Below are 12260 nucleotides of genomic sequence, written 5' to 3'. Positions count from 1 at the left end.
ATATCAACAACATATATTTTCAGCTTGACTTGTTTACATAAAGTGGTGGAGTCACAATCCTGTGATATTATTGATTTGCAAACACAGAATTTTGCCGAAATGAGTGGAATTACTGCCGAAAACCAGGTCCATCATCCTTTTTATCGCAGACAATTTCCATCCTTGTTAAAACCTGATTTGTTAAGATATGTTCATCAAGCTAATGTTCTAAGCTGCAAGCCTCAGGAGTTCTGCAGTTAACAGGACATCATATGAAGATCTCCCCTCTGAGCTACAGGCTGCACAAGCCTGCTGATTCCACCACACTCCCCAATTTCTGAGTGAACTCCCGGTCCTGCAGGGCTGCTGTGCCTCATGTTTCTGATGTGTAAATGTACACAGAAATCCTGAGAAACAGCGTGTTGTTGCGAGCAGGTGTGCTGGAGCCGAGAGGTTTCTGAATCACGGAGGACAATGAGTCTGCAGCAAAACGGGCGAGCACCGCTCGAACTCCATCGTGTGATTCTATCTTTTGTTCAGAGACATTGTGAGAAAGGCATGACTGAGAGGTTTAGTGTCTTCGCTTGCAGGCTGATGATTTAGTAACTTCTCATCCACTCTGTAAACTTTCTTTCTAGGGAGTACGAGGAAATGATGGCCCCTCCGGTCCCAAAGGGAACTTGGTCAGTAGCTTTTCTCTTGTTTTCATGGAATCTCTGCATGCATGCATTTTCTAAACAGCAGATTTCTGAGATTGATCATGGCAACGCAAACTACGTCTTAGGTGGAACTGTAGATAATGTCTTTCTAATATCGCCTCCATTTTTCATCAATCTTCATTTTCACCATATCTTCTGTTTCTGTCTCTCAGGGTCCACAAGGTGAGCCGGGACCTCCAGGACAGCAGGGAACCCCAGGAACTCAGGTTAGACCGAGGAAAAGGACCGGTATCACATCACATGCTGTAACTGCCTGATAGAGGTTGTGTTGTGAAGGCTTTCATTTGCATTTACAGAGATATATAAATAAACACTGATATGGTGAGAACATATTTTAATCATCATGTCGAGTAAATACTAAATACAATTATTGATTGTTCTTTGCAGGGAATGCCAGGACCTCAGGGAGCCATCGGACCCCCAGGAGAGAAAGTAAGAGATCAGATGTGCACAACAAAGCTGAAAAAGTATAGAAATATAATCAATTATTCCACATAAATCTCTTCAGCAGACACCACGAGAATAATCAACTGACTGCTTGGCTATAATTGATTTTACTTGTTAGTCACTTTATTCATGGTAGAGGTGCAGACGAATCAGCTTTTAGGGATGTTTTGCAGAATCTAGTTTATTTAATTGAGTGAATGAGAATCATTACAATCCGGACAGGGAGACTTTATAACGAGTCATTGATATAGATATATATGTTCATTTCCTCACCACTATTTCCTTCTCTCCAGGGTCCCTCTGGGAAACCTGGTCTGCCAGGAATGCCTGGAGCTGATGGTCCTCCTGTATGTTTTTCTTATTTTATAATATTCTGACAAAATCCAGTAAAACTCACCGACATGGCATGTCCTCTGTCAGGTTTGAGCTTTTTCTCTGTCCTTCTCAGGGTCACCCAGGAAAGGAGGGGCCTCCTGGTACCAAAGGAAACCATGTGGGTACTCGTTATAACCACACCACACATTTTGTAAAAGCTACTGTATATGATGCTGAACAAAACTTTGAGGTGCAGTGATGTGTCGTGAACTCAGTCTCCTTTTTTATTCCTGTTCAGGGTCCCAACGGTCCCCAGGGAGCCATTGGCTATCCCGGCCCTCGTGGCATCAAGGTCTGTTGTTATTTTAAGCCCTTTGCAAGTAACAGAACGATGGTTTTCAGGAGGATGCTAATAATTTGAAGCGTTTTAGTTTTCAATCCATATGGGATATTTGAAGACCTTATCGGTTTACTGATTGAATACTTTGATTGCAGGGAGGTCAAGGAATTCGTGGACTGAAGGGCCACAAAGGAGAGAAGGTAAGTTACTCATGACAACATGATAATTACAAATATACATTTCTAGTTAATAGTAATAGTGTGTAAATATGCAAATGAACTCCAACTCAGTTATTTACTGTTTGTCTCTGTTTGTAGGGAGAAGATGGTTTCCCAGGAATAAAGGGAGATTTTGGTATCAAAGGAGAGAGGGTAAGGTGGAATAATGGAGTAATTATTTAGTAGCGTGGCCGGTTGGTGAATACACTAATGGACAAAAAAACTATTTACGGGTTATTTTCATTTTACTGTCGTTTTCTTTGTGGTATTAATCGACACGGAGAATATCATCTGTTTGGATAATCACATTTTGGTTTTTTTCATTTCTTTTGCCGGCAGGGTGAGCTTGGAGTACCAGGACCCAGGGGAGAGGACGGTCCAGAGGGGCCAAAGGGTCGCGTTGGACCCCCTGGTGAGCTTGGACCAATCGGACTTGTTGGAGAGAAGGTTTGATCTGTTTGACATTATTCTTTTACATTTATTCCATTATAAAGTGGCCATAACAAACATCTGATTCACTGAATACTTGATAATATTGGGACATACACGCTTTAAATAGTTTTGTAATATTTGTCGTGTCTCATCAGTAAACACAGACATAATCATCGTTATTGATGATATCGTCATATATTTCCAGGGTAAACTTGGCGTGCCTGGACTTCCTGGATATCCTGGAAGACAAGGACCGAAGGTAAGAGAAACACAGCGTCTAACATCTGATCCTACAGATTCATTTGATAACGCTAAATGGCCTCTTTTCACAATAATGGTCACCAAGTTTCTGTAGGGTGAGAAAGATGCTGATGTTTTTTGGGTTTTCAGGGATCTCTCGGATTCCCAGGATTCCCTGGGTCGAACGGCGAGAAGGGAACCAGAGTAAGGCTGTTTTGGGTTTATTGTTTTTTCAACTTGTCATGAATAGTAAGTGATGCAACCTCTGTCTGAACAATAGCCATGAATGACTGTCATTTTCTTGACTTCAGGGTACTAGTGGTAAAGCGGGACCAAGAGGACAAAGAGGACCAACGGTAATATTTCAGAATATTTAATTTTTTTTACAGATGCAGCCTATTGATTCTAAAAAAAAAATAACTTGAATAAAATGTAATAAAGAGTTTCAGCCTGTGAACCAGTGACACGGGGAGCAGTTGTTGTATTGGGTTTTAGATGATCTTCACTGTGCAGCACAAGTTTTAATTTGACCACCAGAGGTCAGCAGAGAGCAGCTTTCCGGAGAAGTTATGTTATTCTTTATTCCACCATCAGTGTGCTCAGAGGAACATTGAATTCACACTTGTTTGTAAGAAGACTTTCCTTTCTAACATTTTCTGTTTGTGACCTTCAGGGACCGAGAGGACAGAGAGGACCGAGGGGCGCAACTGGGAAACCAGGAGCAAAGGTCTGTGTGCATAATCGATCAGTCCAGACGTCTGTACATGTTTTATTAATTTGTTTTAATGATTGTAAATGTCACTGGAAGTCACTTTTGTCATTGATAAAATCATTTTATATATCGTGGCAATTTTTTGTGGCTATTTGGACTGAAGTTTTATATTATGATGAAATTAAAAATAAAGATATGTTTTGATTGGATAGAATTTCGTTTTGGACACAATTGCTCAATAGGAACACAATATTTATTTATGTATTGACAAACAAAGTGTGTTTTTCTCTATATTCACCAAAAGCCTTGCAACCAGGTCATTGCTGCTAATGTGGATTGTATGATATAATATAATAATATAGTGCTTGTAGGTTCAACGCGCCTGCTGAACACGCCATGTTGGGGTTTTTCCTCTCTTAGATTTAACATGTTTCTGAAAAAGATTTTCCTTAGAACAAATTCTGCTGATTGGAAGCCCCATCCAGGACATACAATATACTAAAGGTGTATCTAAAAACTTTGTTTTTAATTAACAAGCAAACTATTATTCTTGCATTTCAGGGAACATCTGGAAGTGATGGTCCCAGTGGTCCACCTGGAGAGAGGGTGAGCACTTAGTTTTTCTTAATAAGGACATATGTATTCATACTGTTTCCTGCTTTGTGATGTTTTTCACTTCGATGTGTAACATTAATGTTGTTTGGAAGTTATTAAGTGGCTCATGCATGTTAAGAGGTTGTATTAAATGCATGCTGCTGTTGTCTCACCAGGGATTGCCCGGGCTTCAGGGAGCCAATGGTTTCCCCGGCCCAAAGGGACCTCCTGTAAGATCATGTTTTTATACCAATTTATTGTATTTTCATTGTAGGTATTCCTAAATCAAGAGCTGATTTTATTTTATTTAAAAATAAATGAAATGCTTCTTTACAGGGGCCACCAGGAAAGGATGGACTGCCTGGACATCCTGGCCAGAGAGGAGAAGTTGTAAGTTCAACTTTAGGAGTCATAAAAAATTATTACTTTTTTTTTTTTTAACGATAGACGATGGTCAAATTAATGTTTACCACCAGCAGGAGAGGCAATATATATACGTTTTCTCATTTTTATTTAGCAGAGAAGTAATCTAAAAACTTTTGGAAACGATATCAGCCATTGAAAGGCATAACGGATGTATATTATTCTGAAAATTGAAGACCTTGGTTGTATTTGGTGTCAAAAAGCTCAAAGTACATTCTATTTTCTGAGAATCCAGCCGATCTCAAAGTCTTAATTCAAACATTTATGATGTAGTTGACCATCAGTGGACTATGATCCAAAACATTAATTGGTTCCATGTGAAAAAACAGATTTTTGTCACACTTACTTTTCCAACTTGTGTCTTATAAAGAAATAGTAATCATGACTTGTGACTGTAACTGAGAGAAAAGGTGTTTGTTGTTGGGTTCCTTCATTTAAGTAAACTTAGTTTACAACGAGTGACACAACATCAGATGAGAACAAACGAGATCTGAACGTCGTTCCATCTCCACAGTCGAGAGTGTCCTTTGTGATTTATTGATTATCTGTTCACTCTTTTCTCCTCCGGCAGGGTTTCCAAGGTAAAACGGGTCCACCGGGGCCTCCTGGAGTTGTCGGACCTCAGGTGAGTTTGATTCCTCAGCGATGCTGTAAATCGCACCTCTTTTCATTGTAATGCTCACTCAGCATCATTTTCCCGTTCTGACGTCTCCACCTCCATATTACCAGGGTCCATCAGGTGAAACCGGCCCCATGGGTGAGCGCGGCCACCCCGGACCCCCTGGACCACCCGGAGAGCAGGGACTTTCAGGCCCCTCTGGTAAGGAAGGTACCAAAGGAGATCCTGGACCCCCAGGAGGTCCTGGTAAAGATGGTCCTCCAGGACTGAGAGGCTTCCCCGGCGAAAGAGGACTGCCTGGAACGCCCGTGAGTATCAACGATAGAAACTCTGCATGGATCGCCCAGCGGACACTTTTAGCATCTTTTTTTAAATTAATAACAATGAATAACAAAAATTGATAATGTGGATTAAAGTGTTTAAATCTTCCTTTCTTCAGGGTGGTGGAGGACTGAAGGGAAGTGAAGGACCTGCTGGACCTCCTGGACCTGCTGTACGTTTAAAACCAAATTTGCACACTTCGTTTCCACAGAATAAAACAGTCTAGTTCAAACACTCTTGTTCATCAGGAGTCTAATTAGTTTTGCTAGTTAATATGATTACTTTTTAATTATTATATATTATATTTATTATAAATCATGTTGTGATTTTAATACTTTAGATGTTTAAGTTTGTCATTCGTGAGAAATAAAAGTGGTTTGCAATCCTAGTTTATAATTATATTCAGAATTATCTGGTTCGTTCGACTCACAATCGAGGAACTCTCTCAGTGGTACGTTGTATTTTTATTTAGGGTTCTCCTGGTGAGAGGGGACAAGCTGGTACTGCTGGACCTGTCGGACCCCCGGGCAGGCCGGGCCCTCAGGGGCCACCAGGACCTGCTGGAGAGAAAGGAGTTCCTGTGAGTGTCCTGGACTGTTTCATCATTCAATGTTTCAAAATACATTCGTATCGTCTGTCGATTCAACTTGTTTGTTTTCTATTTAGGGTGAGAAAGGCCCGATCGGCCCCGCAGGCCGGGACGGAGTGCAGGGTCCGGTGGGTCTGCCTGGTCCTGCCGGGACTCCCGGAGTTCCTGGAGAGGATGGAGATAAGGCAAGTAACCACGTTTAATCTCAAAGCGTGCTGGATGTAGAGTCTGAGTCCAGGAAACTGTTAAAGGATGAAAGTAATGATAATCGTCTTTGTGGTTTCAGGGTGAGGTCGGAGAGCACGGTCAAAAGGGTGGTAAGGGAGCTAAAGGAGAACACGTGAGTCACTTGAATGGAGATCAAATATTTATTTAATCCATTGAAAACAGCTAATGATGCCATCCCTCATTTATCTCAGTGCTGTTCAGTCGCATGTGTTTATTTAAATCCCTGTCATTTACTCGTAGGGTCCTCCCGGTCCGCCCGGGCCGATGGGTCCTGTTGGTCAACCCGGTCCTGCTGTAAGTAGAAACTCTTTGGAACGTAAAAACTGACCGTTCTTGCTTCTTATTGTGAGAACTTGAAGGTTCTCATTTGATAGTGGTTGAGTTTAAAGTTCCTCTGCCAGAGTCCACATGAGGAAAATGAACAATTAAGGAGTCAGATTTAGTTTCTTCTCTAAAACGTTGTTAATACCTTCTGAAGGAAATTCCTCTTCATACTCAGACAAACACGTATTTCCAGCTTTTAGAATTGGAGGAAGATACCCGGGTTTGTTGACATTTTAGCGTCACGGAAACGCCCAAAGTTTCCTGAAGCAAGATCCCGTTTGTACAGGCAATCACGTGAGATTCTCGATTCACATTGGAAAAATGATTAACAGTCATTTTCTCAACATTTCAGACTTTTCTCGTGGCTTGAAGACTCTTTCTTTGAGAAAGTCTGGCTGTCGTTCAGAAAAACATTTTGGGCAGTTTTCCCAAAATAACTTCAGTTGACAAGACATAAACGCAGTTTGATGGCTACGAATTCCAATTTGTTTGCAAACCTATCGACTTTGATGAGATTGATTTAGGAAACTGCAGGTTGGAAATGAGTGGAAATGGTCTTGTTTTGTTGTGTCGGGAAATATATTTTAAAGATTTTCTCTGGTGGAGTAACTTTAAAAGTGTCACTGATGTAAATGAAGCTTTCTGAGCATGTGACCAAAAAAAAAGAAAAAAAACACAAATTATTTACTCTGATAACCACAAGGAACCGCTGAGATGATGTATTCTGACGTTCCTCTTGCTGTGTGTTGCAGGGCGCCGACGGCGAGCTCGGGCCGAGGGGACAGCAGGGACCCTTCGGGGCTAAAGGTGACGAAGGATCCAGAGGATTTCCCGGCGCTCCAGGGCCAATCGGACTACAGGTAGAAACCCCCCCCAACAAACCAGCAGACTTTAATCAGAGTCTCATGATTCTTGATTATTAGTTTGGTTGGTTGTTTTGGTGCCAACATGTCGTTTGTTCTGCAGGGACTCCCAGGACCGGCTGGAGAGAAAGGAGAGATGGGCGACGTTGGACCTCTGGTAAGTTTCAACAACTCGTAACTCTGCTGCTGATTTATTGAAAATCATAAGTGATGATAAAAGCACAAGTCTTTGTGTGTTTCCAGGGTCCACCAGGCCCTCCAGGACCCCGTGGACCTGCTGGACCAAACGGAGCCGACGTGAGTGTTTCCATCTTATTAAGACTCACGCTGGGTTTTTACTGCACCTTTGTAACTTCTGAAAGAGGAAAACTCTCTTGGATTTTGTTTTAGTGAGTTGAAATGTATTGAGTGGAATACAGTTTAAACTATTTCCTGCACGTTTTCTTTCAGGGTCCTCAAGGTCCTCCTGGTGGTTTGGGTAACCCGGGACCTCTTGGAGAGAAGGTGCAGCATTGAAGGAATATTTCTGCATGAATTTGACGGTATCTGAAGAAACCAAAAGTGAATTGATTTCCTTTTGTCCCGAGAACTGAAATATTACCTGCTCTGTCCACAGGGGGAGCCCGGTGAGGCCGGACCGCCTGGTATTGTAGGAGAGCCCGGAAAGAAGGTGAGCAGCTTGGTGTCGGACTCCCCAATGTTTCAGATGGAGAGACTTATTTCCTCGCCGACATCGAGCTAAGAGAGAGTTCGTGTGTGTGTGCATCGACAGGGTCCTCGTGGAGAGCGTGGCGAGAAAGGAGAGGCGGGACAACCTGGACCGGGTGGTACCATCGGAGGACGGGGACGACCTGGAGACGACGGGCCCAAAGGAAACCCGGTATGACGTTGCACACTCACACACACACACAGAGTTACCACACAGATCAATAACTTCAGATGGCGTTAGACCATATAACCTCTGAGCTCTGTGTTTTTCTCACTCCAGGGTCCAGTCGGCTTCCCTGGTGATCCTGGTCCCCCTGGTGAAGTGGGACCCAGAGTAAGTACCTCTAATTAATTCAAAAGTCCTAATCACTTCTAGCCATGATGAAACTTAGTGATGAAGCTGCGACTGCATAGTGATAGTGGTTACACTCATCATCCTCACCTGGGAGTCTCTTGTCGCAGGGTTTACATGTTCTCCTTGTGCTCAGGTTTTCCTCCTACAGTCCAAAAACATGTATTTCAGATTAAATGGCGACACTAAATCAAATTGCCCACGGCTGTCAACGTCTCTTTGTATGGAGCTGTGATCAGCTCCGGCGCCCGGCGGCCTCTCGCTGGTTAAGCAGTATTAAAGATGGAGGAATGGATAAATGGATGGATAGTGTAGATATGACGGGTATCCGCCATGTGTGAGACATTTTGTTTTTATTGAGATGTTGACATCAGTATGGGAAAAGAGAAAAAAACTGCTTCCTGCTTTGTCTTCAGGGTCAAGATGGCGCCAAGGGGGAGCGAGGAGAGGACGGTGAAGCAGGAGAATCTGTGAGTCAAAACACGCAGCAATGCAGGTTCTGTAAATGAAGCTTGTTTTGTTTTTAAATGTTTTGTGGTCTCATCAACTTTCCTGCTCTGCTTCCCATTGCAGGGTTCCCCAGGACCTCCTGGAGAGAACGGACCTCCCGGCCCACTAGGAAAGAGAGTGAGTTTTAATATTTATAACATTAAATTACAGCAGTTTACTATAAATAACACGAAGAATTGTATTTAAGATTTTTTTGTTTTGCCTCACATTGTGTTAAAAAAAAATGGGTTGTATTAGTTATATGATACAAAAGCACAAAGTACCAATTTTCTTTTTAATGTTTTTGGCAATTTTTTTTAATTCTCCAGGGTCCTGCGGGAACCAGAGGACCGGAGGGTCGTCAGGGAGAGAAGGGAACCAAAGTGAGTCCAGAGCTTTTTCTCGAATGTGTTTCAGCTCCATGATGCTCTGCAAATATCTCATCAAGATAAAATATTTTCATATCAGTTGATGTTGATATTCACGTGTCAGACCCTCGCAGTGAGCAACAAAGAGAAAACAGAGAACCCACAGGTTAAATGTGACGTGTTTCAGAGGCCGAAAGATTGTTTTCCCTTCCCTGACAGAAAGTTAATGAACTCAGACGGTTAAATGTTGCTGCATAGTATAGTTTAAAAGACAGAACAAAACATTGTTGTTGATCTGCAACTTTGCTTAACTCACACTTTCTTCTGTTATGGGAGACGATGATGATATGAACAAATCAAAAACACTTTAATATCAAACAGCCAGTCAATAAATATAACTTCTAATCTATTTATACAAACAGCTTTTCATGTTAAAGTATTTTAAAATGTTTCACCAATGATCAATATGATGATAATTAAGTTGTAAAAGGGATTAGAAATACATTTCAGAAGTCAGAAGATACACTAAACTCTTAAAATCACAGACCATACCCTAACCAAATGCTGACAGATAAAATGTCAATTCAAACATTTTCTTTCAAATTAATAAATTAAATGTTATAATAATGATAATAAGATAATAAAAATAATTAATCAAATAAAATTAAATATTATGAAATGCTAATTAGAAAGTTATCAATGCACAGACCTTTTATTCTCATTAAAACTGAAGCTGAAAGTAAAAATCTGGGTTTTGTTTAAATCTATAAATGTTATATTTCAACAGGCGACTGAACAGAAAACTTCAACCCAATTAGATAAAAAAACAAACATTTACCGTGTAATGAAGCCAACTGATAAAAACAGCACAGTGAAATACTTCTGTCACATCTTGATTTCATTATATCCAAAACCTGTTATGATCAACGTCTCATGTATTGATACGAAATGGAATCAGTGATGAGTCTTTTTTTTTCCTTGTGATTTCATCAGTCATTGTGACGTTAACACTCCTATCTAATGCTAATATATCATGCTGACCATAGTGACTGATATTTCTTGTCGGATCATTAACAGGGAGATCCGGGTGCAGTTGGCCCCCCAGGAAAGACCGGCCCCGTCGGCCCCCAGGGTCAACCAGGAAAACCAGGAACGGAGGGTCTCCGAGGACTGCCCGGATCAGTGGTCAGGGAGCGTCTTCACTTGTTTGCTCAGCGGTTCTGAGAAAGTGTTTGCAGGGTTGGTTGTGTGGTTGTTGTTAAGCTGAATGTGTGTAACTGTGTTCCAGGGTGAGCAAGGATCTCCAGGACCCGCTGGGCAGAAAGGACCACCTGGACCTCTTGTAAGACTTGTACCTGTTTGGTATTAGTTTAGGTTTTACCCTCACCACTCACATCGCCATGGAAACACACTCTGAAGTCAGTTTCCGTCATTTCACTCCTCCTCTCTTTGTCCATTGTCTCCTTTGTTCTGCGCCACCAGGGACCCCCTGGTCTGCCTGGTCTGCGTGGAGACCCCGGTGCTAAAGGAGAGAAGGGACACCCAGGTCTTATCGGACTCATCGGACCTCCAGGAGAGCAGGGAGAGAAAGGAGACCGGGGTCTGTCTGGGCCTCATGGATCCAATGGACCCAAAGGAGAGAATGTGAGCTTGATCATATGTTGCTTTAATTTTGGCAACAGAAATCCTCCGTTCACCTTCATTTTGACAAAAACGTATGAAAACTGTTTTCACTGTTGTGTTTTTATTTAGGGAATGCCTGGAGGAACTGGACCTCTGGGCCCTGCTGGTCCTCCTGGTTTGCCTGTGAGTGTCTGAACCTCAACAAGATGGCATCCATCTTCCTCCTCACTGTCAGCTGCTGTACTAAAGTATCTTTGAGTGTCATTGTCATAAAATTAAAACCGTCTTCTGTTTTCAGGGTCCTCAAGGTATCAAAGGCGCGAAGGGCTCCAGTGTGAGTAAACAGTTCTGTTACTGCTGAAGAGTTCACACACTAAGTATTGAGTTGAATTTCATCACGTGATGCTTCTTATATTCTTCTTCTTCTTCCTGGTGTGTTTAGGGAGGAACTGGTCCAAAGGGAGAAAAGGGTGTGCAAGGACCTGCTGGACCTCCTGTAAGTTCACTTTGCTCAGTGAGTAGTCTCGATTCCTACTTGCTGACTAATTCATGATGTGAAATGTTTGAAACCACCAGGGCCCACCGGGTGAGGTCATTCAGCCCCTGCCGATCCAGAGGAGTCCCAAGTCGAAGCGCTCCATCGACGCCAGTCAGCTGCTGCCCGAGTCCGACGCCGACGTTCCCGCCTCTGACGCCGCCGGCACCGAGTTCCTGATGGGCAGTGAGGGCATGGAGGAGATCTTCGGCTCACTCAACTCTCTGCGACAAGAGATTGAGACCATGCGATTCCCTCTGGGCACTCAGGACAGTCCGGCACGCACCTGCCAGGACCTGCACCTCAGCCAGCCGGACCTCAAAGACGGTGGGAAAAAAATAAATCATCGTCCATCAGCTTTCTCTTTCTAATCCTGTCCAACAGAAAGTTTTGGTTTTTTGTCACATAATATAGCGTTATAGCTCAGAAGCCTCCGACATGCCTGTTCAATATCATTTCTGGTTTTCGTGTTGCCTCCTGCAGGAGAGTACTGGATCGACCCCAACCAGGGCTGCTCCAGAGACTCCTTCAAAGTCTTCTGCAATTTCACAAATGGAGAAACTTGCCTTCATCCCAGCAAGAGCATCAACATGGTCAGTCTGGAAATGAAATCTCCACTAACTAGTAAATCTGTGATCACGACAGCATGAATAGATTCACGGAAAGTCTTTGAAAACATTGATTGTGACTGTGGTTGCAGGTGAAGATGAGCTCATGGGACAAAGAGACTCCAGGGTCTTGGTTCAGTCAGTTTGCCACCGGTAGTAAGGTCAGTGACAACCAGCTGCAAAACTCAAACATTCGTGCGCTCCTTCATTTTCA

General features: G+C 42.7%; 1 protein-coding gene across 4 annotated transcripts in view; it reads left to right on the top strand.

Annotated features, from left to right (window-relative positions):
• The window catches only part of col11a2 (collagen, type XI, alpha 2), a 42957-nt gene that overhangs the window by 27806 nt on the left and 2891 nt on the right, over positions 1 to 12260 (top strand). For all 4 annotated transcript variants that reach the window (XM_080484455.1, XM_080484454.1, XM_080484453.1 and 1 more), the window contains 42 exons: positions 618 to 662; positions 851 to 904; positions 1086 to 1130; positions 1439 to 1492; positions 1594 to 1638; positions 1759 to 1812; positions 1956 to 2000; positions 2118 to 2171; positions 2358 to 2465; positions 2656 to 2709; positions 2841 to 2894; positions 3002 to 3046; positions 3364 to 3417; positions 3964 to 4008; positions 4173 to 4226; positions 4333 to 4386; positions 4991 to 5044; positions 5149 to 5346; positions 5478 to 5531; positions 5832 to 5939; positions 6026 to 6133; positions 6235 to 6288; positions 6417 to 6470; positions 7253 to 7360; positions 7467 to 7520; positions 7607 to 7660; positions 7814 to 7867; positions 7980 to 8033; positions 8136 to 8243; positions 8352 to 8405; positions 8840 to 8893; positions 8997 to 9050; positions 9242 to 9295; positions 10358 to 10465; positions 10569 to 10622; positions 10763 to 10924; positions 11033 to 11086; positions 11202 to 11237; positions 11346 to 11399; positions 11480 to 11765; positions 11922 to 12031; positions 12139 to 12207. In XM_080484455.1, coding sequence (XP_080340581.1) covers positions 618 to 662; positions 851 to 904; positions 1086 to 1130; positions 1439 to 1492; positions 1594 to 1638; positions 1759 to 1812; positions 1956 to 2000; positions 2118 to 2171; positions 2358 to 2465; positions 2656 to 2709; positions 2841 to 2894; positions 3002 to 3046; positions 3364 to 3417; positions 3964 to 4008; positions 4173 to 4226; positions 4333 to 4386; positions 4991 to 5044; positions 5149 to 5346; positions 5478 to 5531; positions 5832 to 5939; positions 6026 to 6133; positions 6235 to 6288; positions 6417 to 6470; positions 7253 to 7360; positions 7467 to 7520; positions 7607 to 7660; positions 7814 to 7867; positions 7980 to 8033; positions 8136 to 8243; positions 8352 to 8405; positions 8840 to 8893; positions 8997 to 9050; positions 9242 to 9295; positions 10358 to 10465; positions 10569 to 10622; positions 10763 to 10924; positions 11033 to 11086; positions 11202 to 11237; positions 11346 to 11399; positions 11480 to 11765; positions 11922 to 12031; positions 12139 to 12207 — 3075 coding nt within the window. The remainder of the gene's footprint in view (positions 1 to 617; positions 663 to 850; positions 905 to 1085; positions 1131 to 1438; positions 1493 to 1593; positions 1639 to 1758; positions 1813 to 1955; positions 2001 to 2117; positions 2172 to 2357; positions 2466 to 2655; positions 2710 to 2840; positions 2895 to 3001; positions 3047 to 3363; positions 3418 to 3963; positions 4009 to 4172; positions 4227 to 4332; positions 4387 to 4990; positions 5045 to 5148; positions 5347 to 5477; positions 5532 to 5831; positions 5940 to 6025; positions 6134 to 6234; positions 6289 to 6416; positions 6471 to 7252; positions 7361 to 7466; positions 7521 to 7606; positions 7661 to 7813; positions 7868 to 7979; positions 8034 to 8135; positions 8244 to 8351; positions 8406 to 8839; positions 8894 to 8996; positions 9051 to 9241; positions 9296 to 10357; positions 10466 to 10568; positions 10623 to 10762; positions 10925 to 11032; positions 11087 to 11201; positions 11238 to 11345; positions 11400 to 11479; positions 11766 to 11921; positions 12032 to 12138; positions 12208 to 12260) is intronic.

This window comes from Lipophrys pholis (assembly GCF_963383615.2).
Source record: "Lipophrys pholis genome assembly, chromosome: 17".
NCBI lineage: Eukaryota > Metazoa > Chordata > Actinopteri > Blenniiformes > Blenniidae > Lipophrys > Lipophrys pholis.
This window is presented reverse-complemented; position numbering and strand designations above follow the sequence as displayed.